The sequence below is a fragment of the Anguilla anguilla genome, chromosome 8, assembly GCF_013347855.1.
Source record: "Anguilla anguilla isolate fAngAng1 chromosome 8, fAngAng1.pri, whole genome shotgun sequence".
In the NCBI taxonomy this organism is placed as follows: Eukaryota; Metazoa; Chordata; class Actinopteri; order Anguilliformes; family Anguillidae; genus Anguilla; species Anguilla anguilla.
Window position 1 is genome coordinate 44,724,204 of NC_049208.1, and position 16,627 is coordinate 44,740,830.

At 39.6% G+C, this 16,627-nt stretch overlaps 1 protein-coding gene across 9 annotated transcripts in view; it reads left to right on the plus strand.

The window, feature by feature from the left end:
- Positions 1–16,627, plus strand: part of csmd3b (CUB and Sushi multiple domains 3b) — a 938,142-nt gene that overhangs the window by 780,784 nt on the left and 140,731 nt on the right. For 6 of the 9 annotated variants that reach the window (XM_035430384.1, XM_035430386.1, XM_035430391.1 and 3 more), the window contains 2 exons: positions 15,366–15,551; positions 16,400–16,585. In XM_035430384.1, coding sequence (XP_035286275.1) covers positions 15,366–15,551; positions 16,400–16,585 — 372 coding nt within the window. The remainder of the gene's footprint in view (positions 1–15,365; positions 15,552–16,399; positions 16,586–16,627) is intronic. The other 3 variants (XM_035430385.1, XM_035430387.1, XM_035430392.1) reach the window with 1 other exon arrangement.

Genomic DNA, 16,627 nt, shown 5'->3' on the forward strand with positions numbered 1-16,627 from the left:
TTTGTTTTTAATGCATAAATAGGCTATGGACAAATTAATTAAACTTTTCATTTATTTCATGTAAAACAACCTAATCTTGGTCGAAATGGAATGGCTGTTGTCAATGAGGTAATGCATCCCTTTGCAATGCTGTAAAACAATGAACACAACTACATTCTTAAGTCACTACATTGTCTTACAACAGTAGGCTACATGGAAGTTTTGATGTAGGCTACTGTAATTTATGGTAATGGTAATAAAAATTCTGCATGAATTATCCGACACAATTAAATTATGAACAACTGAAACGGGAGATTACTGACATGCCAGAGCTGTTTGAAGTAAAATTTCACAGTGCTTGGCTAAATATTTTCTGAAGATAATTAACTAAATCCAAAAACTGTTACATTGATACCGACTCTCCTCATGTCTCCTCTACTACAGTAACAATACAGTAAAAATTGTTTTAATTTAGATTTATTCAAGATAAATTGCCAGAATTATTGAAATAAACAATTATTGTTTAGTATTTTCATGTGTGGAAAATTATTTTTTTCGAGGCATCTTTGAGAGGGACCAGAAAAGATGAGATTTGAGCAAAAAAGAGACATCAACAATAAGCAAGCAAGGGGAATGTGAAACCTGACACCACAATATTTTGAATAAAATTTTTTTTTTTTTTTTGGAAGGGTGGGGGGGGGTTAGGGTTTGGCACCTGGGTCCAGTAAGGGGGCCCCTAAATCCCAAGCTTGCATTGCCACATAGGCTACTAATGCCATCACTATTAAAATCTATGTACTTAACAGATGTGCTGGCAATGTACCTAACATATTTGGCATAATCTCGTTTATACAGTAGTAGTTGAGATCAACATATGGTGTTTTAACAATCTTGGAAGATATTTTTATTCTGTATGGTCATTGCGAAATAACGGTAGCGGTATTCCCTGAAGGAACATTGGAACGTTGATTATAGAAGGCAGCAAGTTGGTTGTGTAACAGCCAGCGCGATATTCGCATGCGATTTCAAAAATGAATTATTGTTTCATAGCTACATAGCTGACCTCCAGATTACAATTAATGTGGGGCTATTGATAGGCTTTTTAGTGATGGCTGCTCAGATTGGGGGGGCAATTAGAAATTTGGGGTGGGCACCTTTTCACACAGTGGGCTATACGTTGAGCTGTTTTCCTAGTGTTTTCGGTACTAGCTTGGATTAAATGAACAAGACGTATTGTTGGTTGGGATGGTACACAGATATAGATGATTTTCAGCAGCAGGAACTACACTGCTGACTGCACTGTGTTGGTCTGAAGTGGGCAGGGAAGGTGTACAGGGATGCAAACTGATCAGGGGTGAAAAAGGTGACAAAGATGTGAACCCCCTAGGGGGGGTTATGAGGAAGAACATTTTTAAAATATCAGCTTTAAAATGTGGATTTACAGTCGATTGTAGCCTGAGGATATAGAGAAAAAGTCACCCTCGAATTAATGTAATCTTACAGCTACAAAAGTAATGTAAGGGGGACATCAGTTCAGGGAACTTAAAAAATAAATGAATAAACAGTCAAGAGAGTACAAAATTGGCGCAGAATAAAGTTGACCAATTGGGTGGGCACAGCAGAAATTTAGGTGGGCATTGCCCACCCCTGCCCACTTCTAGATCAGGCCCTGATTAAGTCCATACTTGCTTTTATAGTAGCACAGAATAACAAAACCAGATTGATGTAGGCTAACTGACCCTAAGATTGTAGACAGTAGGCTACAACACGTGAAATAACTAAAAACATATATCGAAAACATGTCATTTTTAACAGGCAGTAGAACTGGTAATACTGCAAATTGATTTTGTAGACCCACATACTTGTGTATTTATTTAATTAAAGTGACAAGTAGAGCAGATCGTGTTTTGCTGTTTAGAAAAGCAATGAAAATGGCATTGAATTAACCAGAGACAAACTTGATATTTTGTCGACTTATTGAAATGTGGATAATATCCGTATCGACTCTTCTATTAGGGAATAGTTATAAGTTCACTAAGCAAGGCTATCTTATAGCTACTGGCTAACGTTCATGAAATGCAACGGAGCGCTGAACGTTTCGTAATACAAAGAAAAATAATTAGAAACAGCCTCAGTGGCTCAGAATGGTCATAAGTTCTCTGAACTGATCAAGTGGCTCCACTGACGTAGCTGCCTCAGTGAGATGTGTTTCTTGTGGTAGGCCAGTTGAACGAATAGCATTTTAATAATGTAACTTAATATTATTTGTGAAACACGTAACTATAACAACTTTGCTTACGTATTTGCTATCTGATCGGCTAAGAACAGCTTTTCAAGTTTACTGATTGTACAACCCTGCTTCATGCAATGCATCATAGCAGTCATATCACATAAACATGCATTACAGGGCTCAACATTAATGGTAACACCGAGTTACCAATCGATCACAAATGAGAATTCCGATTTATTTTTATTAGGCCTATAGAATTCAATGGAGAGGCCCCAAACAGGCAAGTCAGTTAGAGGACAGCGCAGATATGAATGCATTTTCGCGTTTGTGCTTGGGCATGTGACACTTCACAATTGTGCGCCTGTTATTAATCCCTAACCTAAATGTAGGCGGAGCATCTAAAAATGCAGCTAAAAGTGCAAAAGGCACAAGTAGCCTACTTCAGCAAATAATCACGTCTGTTTTGAGTATGAATTCGGTAGCTAGGGTGATTATACAAAGAAACAAAAACGACTTCACACAAATCTCACAAAAGAGTTTTTTTTTAATATTTTTTTTTTTTTTAATGAACTTTGTTTATTGATTCTTTACACACAAATTGACAATAATGTTAAAGAACTTGTAAATGACAGTGTCATGTTATAGTAGTGCAGTAGAAAAAACAACATACAATACCTAGCAAGGAAAACACAACACAAACAGTCAGCTTGGTCCTATTTCATATATTACAGTAAACATAATAACCTCATCCTTCAGGTCAAAATAAAAAATAAATACATAAAAATAATAAGTAAATAAGATAAAATGGGATCTTATTCAGGGATAACTGAGAAGGTAATTTTCTTTGCATAGGCAAAGAAAAGCCTCCACATCTTTTTAAATTTCTTGGAGGAGCCAAGTGAGCATCATAATTCATTGGACAGTGACACATTTTTTGTTATTTTGATTCTGTACTCTAGCACTTTGAGTTTGAAAGGATACAATGACAATGACGTGCAGACTGTCAGCTTTAATTTGAGGGTATTTTCATCCATTTCGGATGAACCATTTAGAAATGACAGCACCTTTTGTACATGGTCCCCCCATTTTAAGGTACTACAAGTATTTATTGAATTGGCTTCACAGATGTGTTTCGTTAGGCAGGTGTATTCATTTGTGTCGTTAGTGAATGCAGAAGAGAGCTGTTGATGTCTAGTCTTGATTCTAGACTTTGCAATTGCCTTTGGAGATTGTTATTGGGGTGTGACAACATGAGGAAGACAGCAGTGTCAATGCAAATTAAGCTGGCCGTTATAAGGCTTAGAAATGAAAATCAGTCAATCAGGAACATCGCAAAAACCCTGGGCATGCCCAAGTCAACAGTTTGGTTCATCATTAACAAGAAAAAAACAACTGGTGAACTCAATTATGTCAAAAGACCCAGTAGACCGAGGAAGACCACTGTAGTGGATGACCGGAGAATACTCTATGGTAAAGAAAACCCCTCTGACAATAGCCCAACAGATCCAAAAAAACCCCAAAAACACTCTCCTGGATGCAGGTGTAGATGTGTCAAAGTCTACCATATGTAGAAGACTACACCAGCAGGACTACAGAGGGTACACTACAAGATGCAAAGCACTGATAAGCCTGAAGAACAGAAAGGCGAGATTACAGTTTGCTAAAAAGCACCTAAAAGAGCCCCAAGAGTTCTGGAACAAAGTCTTGTGGACAGATGAGACAAAGATTAACATGTACCAGAGTGATGGAAAGAGGAAAGTGTGAGAAAAAAAGGAAATTCCCATGATCCAAAGCATACCACCTCATCTGTGAAACATGGTGGAGGGGGTGTTATGGCTTGGGCCTGTATGGCTGCCAGTGGGATGGGCTCACTTGTCTTCATCGATGATGTGATTGCAGACAGAAGTAGAACAATGAATTCTGAAGTCTACACAAATATTTTATCTGCTCAGATAAATGCCTCATTGGATGGCACTTCATCATGCAACAAGACAATGACCCGAAACCTACTGCTAGAGCAACGAAGGGGTTTTTGATGGCCAAAAAGTGGAAAATCCTTGACTGGCCGAGTCAATCACCGGATCTGAATCCAATTGAACATGCATTTTACATGCTGAAGAGGAGACTGAAGGCAAAAAGTCCCAGAAACAAGCAGGAACTGAAGATGGCTGCAGTACAGGCCTGGCAGAGCATCACCAGGGAAGATACCCAGCGTCTGGTGATGTCTATGCATCGCAGACATCAAGCAGTCATTGCATGCAAAGGACATGTGACCAAATATTTAAAATGATTACTTTATTCTACGTTATGTTAAACTGTCCAATATTTTTTGATGCCCGAAAATGGGGGGGACTATGTCCAAAAGGTTCCAGAATTTCTAAATGGTTCATCCGAAATGGATGAAAATACCCTCAAATTAAAGCTGACAGTCTGCAATTCAACCTCATTGTCATTGTGTTCTTTCAAACTCAAAGTGTTAGAGTACAGAACTAAAATAACAAAAAATGTCACTGTCCAATGAATTATGGTGCTCACTGTATATCGGATTATTTCAAGCTGTAAATTATTGAAAATTTCTTTTATCCACAGAGTGTGAGAAGGCGGTGTTGGTGATTTCCATCTCATCAGTATTAGACGTCTAGCCAATAATGTTACAAAAGCTATCAGATCTGCTTGGAGCCTAGGCAAAGGCAACTGAGGGATGCCGAACAGAGCAGTAATGGCATTAGGCTCGATAAGTGTCCCAGTTACCTCCGTCAAAGTATTGAAAATCGCAGTCCAGTAGTTACACAGAGATGTACACGACCAAAACATATGCACATGGTTTGCAGGTGTTTGATGACATTTTTCACAAGAGGGGTCAATATTGTCATAAATTTTGAAAAGCCTAACTGGTCCAATGGGTGCGATGAACAACTTTACATTGAATCAACCCGTGTCTGGCACAGACAGATGAGGTATGCACACGTTTAAGAATATCCCCCCAAAGTTCCTCAGAGATCTCCTCCCCTAAATCCTCCTCCCAAAGAGCCTTCACAGAATTCACAGAACATAAAAGTGTACAGGAAATAGTACACTTTTACCTTGATTAAGTTTATATCCCGATATAAAACTGAATGAATTCAGCATGGTAATTGCAGCAGGGACGGACATTAAATTCTGTACATTCTCACCCCATTTCAACAGACAGAATTCATAAACAACTTCACATGTCCACACAATAAAGCCCCAAACTAAGGGGATTTTGCTTTTTCTCCTTCTTCTTCTCCTTCTTCTTCTTCTTCTTCTTCTCCTTCTTCTTCTTCTCATTCTTATTTTTCCTGCCACCTATCCCACAAACATGTCTCCCCATTGGACATTTTACCGACACCAGCCAAATCTTCACCTACACGACCCGATCAAAAACTTGCATACACACGCAAAATACCCATACCTTTTTACTCTGAAACATTTCCAGTTTAAACAGCTAGTCTACCTGTGGCCTAGTGAGCAAGGTTGCAGTCTTGGGAACATGGGGTCGTAGGTTCAAGCTAGGAACACGTTTCTTTAACCTGCTTTTACCCTCAATTCAGAGAGGTTGAAATAAGGTTTGAATTTGACTGTAAATGTATGAAATCATACCTTTCATCACAGGGACGTGAGTGAGAAAAGCATCTAAAGGCATGTCATCAGGCAGGTTAGGGAACTGGGGATATTTACTGCAAACAAAACTACGAATTTGCAAGTATCTAAAAAAATGATGTTTAGGAAGAGAGAACAATTTTAAGAGCTGTTGAAAAGATGCAAATGTATTATCAACATATAAATCCTTGAATTGTTTCATTCCAAGTTTGGACCATATGGACAATGCGCCATCCGATATAGAGGGAGGAAAAGCATGATTTGCAACTAGTGGAGCAGAGGTAGAAAAAGTGACATTCCAAATCCTTAAGGAGGTTTTAACAATTATGTTTTTAACATAGAGGGAGAAGGGGCAATTGATGGGGGAGTGTACAAGAGCTGTCAGCGACACAGGTTTAGAGGAAAAAGACTCCATAGCCAACCAAGCAGGAGGGGGGTGGAATATATCAGATCTGAGCCAATACTGTAAAATTCTAAGGTTAGTAGCCCAGTAATAAAACCTAAAGTTTGGCAAGGCCATTCCTCCAAGAGGCTTTTGTCTCTGTAAATAGTCCTTACGTAGTCTCAGGGGTTCTTTGTTCCAAATAAACTGCAAAATTAGGTTATCAATTTTCTGAAAAAATGCTTGAGGGAGGAAAATAGGCATACACTGAAATAGATAGGAGAACTTTGGGAGAGTATTCATTTTTACAGAGTTGATCATCGCAGCTAAATTTAGTGGGAGCAGTGATCAGCGTTCAAAATCTTGTTGCATATACGCTAAACAAGGTGTAAAATTGCCCTTAAAGAGATTTTTAAATTTGCTTGTAACTTGAATTCAAAGATATATGTAAAACTATGCCGAGATATTTTAAATGGGAAATTATGTGAAGGGTGTTTACGTGCGGTTGTGTTGAGAGGAAATAGTACACTTTTACCTTGATTAAGTTTATATCCCGATATAAAACTGAATGAATTCAGCATGGTAATTGCAGCAGGGACGGACATTAAATTCTGTACATTCTCACCCCATTTCAACAGACAGAATTCATAAACAACTTCACATGTCCACACAATAAAGCCCCAAACTAAGGGGATTTTGCTTTTTCTCCTTCTTTTTCTCCTTCTTCTTCTTCTTCTTCTCATTCTTATTTTTCCTGCCACCTATCCCACAAACATGTCTCCCCATTGGACATTTTACCGACACCAGCCAAATCTTCACCTACACGACCCGATCAAAAACTTGCATACACACGCAAAATACCCATACCTTTTTACTCTGAAACATTTCCAGTTTAAACAGCTAGTCTACCTGTGGCCTAGTGGGCAAGGTTGCAGTCTTGGGAACATGGGGTCGTAGGTTCAAGCTAGGAACACGTTTCTTTAACCTTCTTTTACCCTCACTAATAATTGTCTACTACTTCTCAATTATTGCTTTTGCACCATATCTACCCGTCGTTCACCGAACATATACACTGCATTATGACGTACTGTCTGCACATTCAGTTATTAACCGGCTACAATATTGCAAAGCCATATGGATTCAACGGGAGCTCTTCTGTGCTTACTGGCCTGTGTTCTTCTTTAAAAACACGGACAGGTTTGCTAATGATATTTCACGCAATTTCATCATTTCTCCTAATTTCTCTCACACTGTTGTTATTTTCTCATATGCAAAGCCTGCTGGGACATATGCGTCTGCTCCTATTCTACACTATCAAGTTTTCCGGTTCTAGCTTAGCAAAACAACGAAGAGGATTCCTACCTGCAGATTAGCCTATCAAAATGCCTTATAAAGCTTACAAACACTAAAAGTGCATCTCCACAAAATAACAGACAACGGAGCAGGACAGAAGGGTACACAAGTTGCAACCTAGGGAGCTCTAAATCTCACGGGCTTGCTGATTCTTTTGTCAATCAAGGCTCGTTGGATGGCCGTCAAATCCATGAGTACATAAACTGGCCATATTTCACCTGCGTTTCTGATGCGTTTACGCTTACGCCCCTTTGTCACAACCAGTTTTACATATATAGCAAACCGAAACTGCTAAATGGTACACGCTCATCAGACTGTACAAATTCACACAAGGATAGCCATAATTCACAACCATTTCTTACAGGGTCACTTCGCATTTCTCACTCTCATAATAAAACGCCTTGCAAAAAGAAATGAGATATCATAAAAAAACACGTTTTCAACGTACAAAAATGTCAAGTTACTCACACATCCAAGACATACACTGTCTATAACTCATTCATTCAGACTGCCAAAATCCAGGCCTGCCATTAAAAGTATTGATATCAAAATGACGCCAAGTTACGGTACTACAAACAATATAGGCTATCTTGCCTCACCGAAATTAAATAAGATGTATTCCAAAGCAATGCTACCCAATATTTCCTCAATTCTTTCAAGTCACTTGGCCCTGTGTGTATAAGCATGCAGTACATGGACAGGCCAAACATATGTGTGGATGGCTTTCTCACAGGTAGCATTGCTTTGGAATACATCTTATTTAATTTCGGTGAGGCAAGATAGCCTATATTGTTTGGAGTGTGGTCCAGACCAAACTTGGATAAAATGTCTTCCGATTATGTTTTTCACCAGGACCTTGTCTCCAGGTTCAGCCAGGGATGTTTATTCTTTGTGCTCAGCCGGGTCAGGTGCAGTTCTGTGATCCTGTAAAACACACTTAGGACAAAAGCCTGAAATATTCACCTAAACAGTCAGCCATTACATGTAATTCCCCACCAATGCACTAATCACCAGGAGTCCTCATGGGTTGACCTGTAAGAATTTCAAAGGGTGAAAGCAAATGTTAATTACTCTGTGTTAATTACTCAGTCCCACTTTCACAGAGCGAAGCACCGCTGGTGGCTGCGTCACCCAGTCTTATCCTAAAATGGACAAATGATTAGTTAGTTTTAATTGATTAGTTAGTTTCTCATACCAATGTTAGTTTCTTGCATCAGTCCCCCATTTTGTACTGGGGGCTCCTGCACTAGTCAGGAGTCTCCTATTCACCCACAAGCTCAAATGACATTTTAAAATCCTTATGCTTACATCTTCAATTCTCCACATACAAGCACTTTCAAACACGTTTCTGCCAAATCCCTACTTTTAATTTCCCTGTAAATTTCACTGGTTTTCCAGTGCCTAACTTCCTGCCATGTTTGAGCAAAGTCCTCAGCATCTCCCACAGTACTGCAGTAAAGGCAGTATTACCTTGCATCAAAACCCTTCTCTTTTATTCAATACTTCCGTCTTTTACTTCCATCTTTCACACGTACTTGAACACTCTAGTTCCTCCATCTCTGGCGTATTTACACGGCCTTGGTTGCCCTCGGTAACCCCACAGATCACCCACTGGTACATTTACGGTATCAACAAAAGTCTCATGCAAGATGCTACTTTGGCAAGTAAAAACGATCCATTACCTCAGAGTCAGCTTGAAGCCAACATGGCTCAGTGTGTATTTTACTTTTTTTAAATTAAACATAACTATGTTTAGTACACCAAATGTGTTCTACTTTTAACTGAATAATTGGAAACCTGCACTGTAATTTTTAGTTTAAATTTTCCCTCAAATTTTATCATGCCATTTCGTAAAATATATGCAGCCCATGCCCAATAGATCATTAAAAATCTCTCAAAGCTTAACCAATTTCTCCAGCTTTGTTTCTAAAAATTGGAAGACTCCCATCAATTACCACAGTCAGGAAATCACCACTGACTCTATTCAATTAATTCCCTGAATTACCATAAGCTAAATACAGCAGTGTATCTCTAAAGGCCCATTCTCACCTTGTTCCCTAGCAGAGAACAGAGAGCAGCCTTCCTAAACTCTTCACCTGAACATCTCTTTCACCATTTTTAGTCCCACAAATGTTAACTCTTCAGAGATCTGTAGATTAGTCATTATTAACAATACACAGCTAGTACATGGGTGTAAAATACTTGTTTGTAGCTACATCCCTGTGTGTAAGAGTGTTGCTAAGGGCAAGTAAAGTATGTGTCTTGTACTTTATCATATTACACAGAATGTAGAAGACATTCCTATCTGTGTGACTATTTTATCATGAATTCTTTTTAACCATACTCCATTATTTCAGGCTCATATAGTGTCCACAGTCCTTAGGCTATTAGACCGGAACCTCAATCAGTGTATAATACTATTCACGATCATTCTATTATATTACACAGGTCATGTATTCTATTCACTGCACGCACATAACATTTCCAGACACAAGACACGAATTGAGCTCAGAACAAGCAAATAGAGCACTTTCTCTCACGCATGCACTCACATTGGCGAATAACCAAGGTTCTCTTCTTGCTCACACTTTGGCACACAGCCCAGTTTTTCACAACTCACAGTGTTACTCCGAAGCACTTGATAACAGCAACGAGGATGCCCCAAACGGCAGTAACACCAAAACCTGTCCAACAAAACGAACGCTCCCCTGTCCTGTGGGTCCGACGTGACCCGGAACGCAGTCGTGCCAAATCCCGACACTCACGTTACTAAGCAAACTGACGCTCCCGCGTCCTGGGTCTGACGTGACCCTACGCATCCAGGGTCCAACGTGACCCAAAACGCAGTCGTGCCAAATCCCGACACACTGCTACTGATGCTCCCGTCGTCCTGGGTCCGACGTGACCCTACGTGTCCTGGGTCCAACGTGACCCAAAATGCAGTCGTACCAAATCCTGACACACTGCTACTGACGCTCCCAGTGTCCTGATTCTGACGTGACCCTACGCGTCCTGTGTTAACACTACTACTGACGCTTCCTGCGTCCTGGGTCTGACGTGACCCTACGCTTCCTGTGTTAACACTACTACTGACTCTCCCGGCGTCCTGGGTCTGACGTGACCCTACGCCTCCTGTGTTAACACTACTACTGACGCTTCCTGCGTCCTGGGTCTGACGTGACCCTACGGTTCCTGTGTTAACACTACTACTGACTCTCCTGGCATCCTGGGTCCGACGTGACCCTCTGCGTCCTGTGTTAACACTACTACTGACGCTCCCGGCGTCCTGGGTCCGACGTGACCCTACGCGTCCTGTGTTAACACTACTACTGACACTCCCAGCGTCCTGGGTCCGACGTGACCCTACGCGTCCTGTGTTAACACTGCTAGCACTACCACATTAAAGACAACCTTAACATAACCACATTAAAAGACAAAAATCATCATCAGTTGTTACAACAAAGTCCTGCCCAAGTAACTATTTCTACACAAAATACAGAACAGGAGTCACTCCCAAATTGCACCAAGGAAAATCAACGCCTGATGAGGGTGGTAGGTTTTGTTTAAGAAAAGATACTCACCCTCTTGTTGATTCTCATTGATTCAAGTGGAAGATATTTCCTGTCCCTTCGTGGTCGCCAAAACTGTTTTTTTTTTTTTTTAACTGAATTATTTTGCCCTTCTTCACGGAGTCAAATGCAGGACGATGAAGAACACGCTGACGACGTCTCCTCAGAGAATTTGATGATTATTACAATGCGCAAGGGAGAGACAAACTCAGAACATTCGGGCGGAGCGTCAAGCAAGTGTCTGCCGATCACACTGTGTGGTCTCTTGATATACAGTCCGTGGACATATACATCAAAAGATTGAGTTAAGTGGCGGGCCAGGGACAAATGGTCCTGTCCCTCCCTGGGAACCCTTACAGCCATTTAGCATAGGTATGTGACATCCTTGCCGCAGACACTAGAGGTGTTATACTGGAACACACTGCAGAGGTGCTCGACACAGAGGCATTTTGTGTCCAGCTGTGCAATGCGTTTTGTTCATTCAATATGTTTTTTCCTTCTTAATTTTCCTCACATAACCACTGTAAGAAATTATTTCACCTCTAATATACGCCTTGAGGGTCTCCCATAACACTGATGCAGACACATCGGGAGTCTTATTTACACTAAGAAAAAATGCTATTTGCTTTTAAATAAATTCCACAAAGTCCTAATTTGAAATGCCATGGAGCACGGTTATTATCAGATCCTTTAAAATGTATATTCATAGTAACTGGGGCATGGTCAGATATAACTTTTGCATTATATGAAATTGACTTTACAGATGGAAGAATTCTATTATCTACCAGAAAATAATCTATACGAGTGAAAGTGTGATGGACATTTGAAAAAAATGAATATTCCTTTCCAGAGGGATTGAAAAAATGGGGTCAGATACAGCAAATTGTTCTCTAAAGGACTGGATCACCTTAGCAGACCTCGAAGACATACAGTTTTGGGTAGAGGAGCGGTCCAGTTTAGGATCCAACCAACAGTTAAAATCCCCTCCTAAAATAAGGAAATGTGAGGATATATCTGGTAGAGTGGAAAACAACATTAGTATGGAAAGCAATAATGACTTACAGGGAAATGCAGTCCAAATCAAGGTAAACAAACGAGTGTAGGACAGGTTAGCCAGCTCTGCTAGGTCACCTATGCTTCTTCACACATTACTTGGAGTGACTGCTTTCTTGAGGCTTTTGTTCATAAAGTCACTTGCAGTGGCAGGATCTTCAAACCGGTGTGTGTCTCCGCACGACAGGGTGAGTCTGAGTACTGCCGGGTACAGCAGCCCAAACTTGATGCCCGAACATGAATGGAGCTGACCCTTAACATTGCCAAAAGCCGCCCGCTTTTTAGCGACAGTTGTCACTATGGTAGTTCATTTAACAAGCACCCCCTCCTTGCAGTCTCATCTGCAACTACACCCTCCACCCATGACATAATGGACAATATTGTCTGTCTGGGCATTCATAGAAGTATTCTTTCACTCAAAAATCATATTCCGTCATAGAAACAAGATAAACCCAACAATAATCCTAAAATATGCCAATACAGCAGTTAAAATGCTGCTCATTGAATAACAAAAAAGACAATTAAAAAAAGTTATACCATGCCATTCTACAGTCAATATCTGGGACTAAATATTGAATAAATATACAACCTTACCATTGGTTTTACACATAGAGATGTCCCTTTTGAGACTGAGTGGTTATATATTGTCTTGGATAATCCGTTTGTAAATTATACATGCATTTGTAACGCCTGGCTACATTACATTACATTACAGGCATTTAGCAGACGCTCTTATCCAGAGCGACTTACACAACTATTACATAGCATTTTTACATTGTACCCATTTATACAGCTGGATATATACTGAAGCAATTTCGGTTAAGTACCTTGCTCAAGGGTACAACGGCAGTGTCCTACCCGGTAATCGAACCTGCGACCTTTCGGTTACAAGCCCAGTTCCTTACCCACTGTGCTACACTCGCTACCTTCCAAAATAGCTGTATGTAATACCACACATGTTGTTTACGATGTTGTCATACTTTTTAGTATAGTCTGGCTTGATAAACAATTATTTGATTCAATAGGTGACAGAATAAGCTTTCTAACGATGTATAACATGTCTAAATTTGCCTACATATATACATATATCTACATTTGTCTACATATATACTCTACTAATCCTGAATTGTCTACTAATAACACTAGAACACAGAGTTTCTCTTTTCAACTCATAGTTGGGTTGCAGGTGCACTGAAAGTATGAGTTGGAAAAATCTCAGCACGCTGGTATCATGGTCACTTGAGGATTACACCAACAAGTTAAATACACAAAGAGTGTTTCTACAATATGATCTCAAGATAAGTTCCATTAATGATCATGCTACCTCAATTATAATGCTGAAATGCAATTAATGCAACAATTAAATTATGGGTTAATGTCTTTTTTAGTATGTCTATTCAAACCAATTAATTAAGGTGGGTGAGAAGAAACAATGGGCTGAGTGTTGTCATAATTATTTTTATTATGTATACGTGTAGTCAAGTTTAGGTGTTTCCACAAGGCACAGGTGAAGATGTGTTACAACATAAATTGGCGAGTAGACCTGACTGAGTGGTCATATACAGTCTTGGACCGTTGGTGAAATATACACTCATTTGTGGCACTTGGGTAACTTCCAAAATGTGCGTAATATCACACATGCCGTTTACAGTGTTGTTGCCCTTTGTAGTACAATCTGGCTTGACTGACTGAGTTAATTTATCCAATAGAATCTTCATCTCTGCCTTATGCATTCACTCTGTGATAGCAGTAAAATACACTGCACCCGGCAAAATGTTCAGTTTTTTTTTTTTTTGGGGGAAATATTTTTATTCTTGAGACCTTCTGGGCATAGCTAAGGCATATGTTTGCTGATAAACCTAGCTGATATGCTATTTTATAAACTAAATAGGATGAGGAGAACAACAACATTCATTCTCTGTCTCTGTCTCCATCTACTGAACACAGATAAGGTTTTATGACAACATGTAAGTGTTACTTTTCAAAATATTTCGGTTTTATACGTCATTTTTGAATTTGAATGTCTTTAAATAGGTTAGCGGTATTTTATAATGAGGATATTTCACACTGTAACGTAAGACTTTGTTAGTAGTTCAGTTGGTAGCTTAGTAGCACCAGATGTGGCGAGAGCTAGACCATTTCCAAAACATAGTGGATGATTGAATATTGGTTGAATTTCGTCCCATACCCATACAAGAAAACATTAAATACAGGAGAGTACAGAAAATCATACAAGGGTTAATTATTACACATTTAGGTACTGTACCACATTGTGTGCCAATGTTTTAGCATAATACTATTATCTGATATCAATGTTTCATCTTAAACCTTCATAAGGTGCACATTTAAATGCCTTATAATGGGCAAAAAGCATTTTTGGAGAGATTTTGTATATGTTTCTGGACCCATAGACATTTTGGACCACTGTCCTGATGGAAAGCTTGTAATTCCCACTTGAAAATGATGCAAAATTGAGTTTCTTGAGTCAAAAACAGTAGATTTGTAGTGAAATACATGATTATGTTGTGATTTACATCAATGCATAATTTAGACATTTTGGATAGATTTGGAGACTTCCCTGTTGCATGTTTTTTTTTTTTTTTTCATTTGGACAGTTTATTATGTGTATTTTTACAGGACTTACATTTTAATAGGTAACAGCATTCAGCCCTCAAGAATAAATATGAAATTAATAGGTCTGCGTTTTAGTTGGTTGATACGCGTCCCCCCGATAGGTGTTCCAGAGCTAGCAATGTTTTGAGGAGGGCACCAGACTCGCACCGCGCATTTGATGTAAATAAATGAGGTTCACCCAAGACAGCAAAAAAATGACAACCACACGGACACGCTGCTGAGTATTCTCTAATATGTTCCTTGGTAGCAAGCAGACACAGCTGGGAAAGAATTACAGGCTTCAGTTAATTTGCTTATATGTTACAGATTTTTTTATCACATTAATTTTTTTACTTGTCCGATTGGACAAATGGAAGAGCCATTCCATTGTTCAATCATAATGTTTGCTTGTCCTGGACAAGCGTTAATGTCGAGCCCTACAGTGTGCAAACATTAACATGCTATTGTTTACAGCAATGCAGAATGATATGAACATGAACATGCTTGCATCAGTATACTCTATTATCAGTATATTCCCTTCTCTCCTCTCTCTCACTTCCTACAGCCATTAGTTGCGGTCACCCAGGTAGCCCCATCTACGGGCGCACCATTGGGAATGGCTTTAACCTGAATGATGTGGTGAGCTTCTCCTGCAACACAGGATATATCCTGGAAGGCCCCTCACGGGCACAGTGCCAGGCCAATCGTCAGTGGAGCCATCCACCACCAACATGTAAAGGTGGGGAAAAAAGTTAAGTCTTCTATTCATATGGAGCTCAATAATCTGCTACAGCTAAACCACTGCAGTGCATTGTGGGTGAGAAGCGTTTCTATTGTAGGCTGCATAGGGGGGTGGCTGACAATGATTGTGCTTGACTTTATGAAGTGAACGCAATGTAGTTCAGTTATGCAGAAAGATCCACAGTGAGTCTTCTGCAGATATGTTGTTTGTGTGTGTGTTTTTCTACAACTTATAAAAGGCTCCTATGTTCCTGCTTGTGGAAAACATTCAAAATGATTTACAGTGCTGTGTGAAGTGGCACAAAACCAATAGCTTTATTTTTTGTGTTATCCGTGACCAGACTCTTCTGTGTCTGAACTCTGTAGTCCAACAGTGACATTGTACCCAAGTAGTCCCACAGTTCAGTTAATGAATAACTTCCTTTAAGGCCATGAAAGGAAATATTTGTTTTATCATATTCTGAGGACGTTGCCTTCAAATATAGGAGGAATATGTTACATACAATAGGACTTCACCCTACCAAATGAAACAGATAAGCATATATATGTTTTATGGATTATATCTGTACATTAGCTAAGAAAACTACTAGTCTAAGAACATTACTGCTACTTAAACGTTAATGGATTGTTTGTGCATGTATTGTATACCTAAATGAGTCTTGAAGTTAAATAAGTTCTCAAAATATATTGTAAATACATTTACAAAAAGTATACACAATGAAATCACATACTCAGCCAGGAACCATCGGCTTTTCTCTCAAAGCATGGTAACTGCAGTGGTTTAGGCTTTTAACTCCTAGATATAAGTTGCCCCAGCAAATGTTCTGCCAAATAACATGCATTTCTTTCTTTGTTCAGTGGTGAATTGCTCAGATCCGGGAATCCCAGCCAATTCAATTCGTGAAAGTAAAATCGAACATGGGAACTTTACCTTTGGCACTGTGGTCTTTTTCGATTGCAACCCAGGGTATTATTTGTTTGGGTCATCTGTGCTCACCTGCCAACCTGCTGGTCACTGGGACAAACCACTACCTGAGTGCATTGGTAAGTTGATGTTATTTCCACCTTTTGGACCAGACAGCTCTG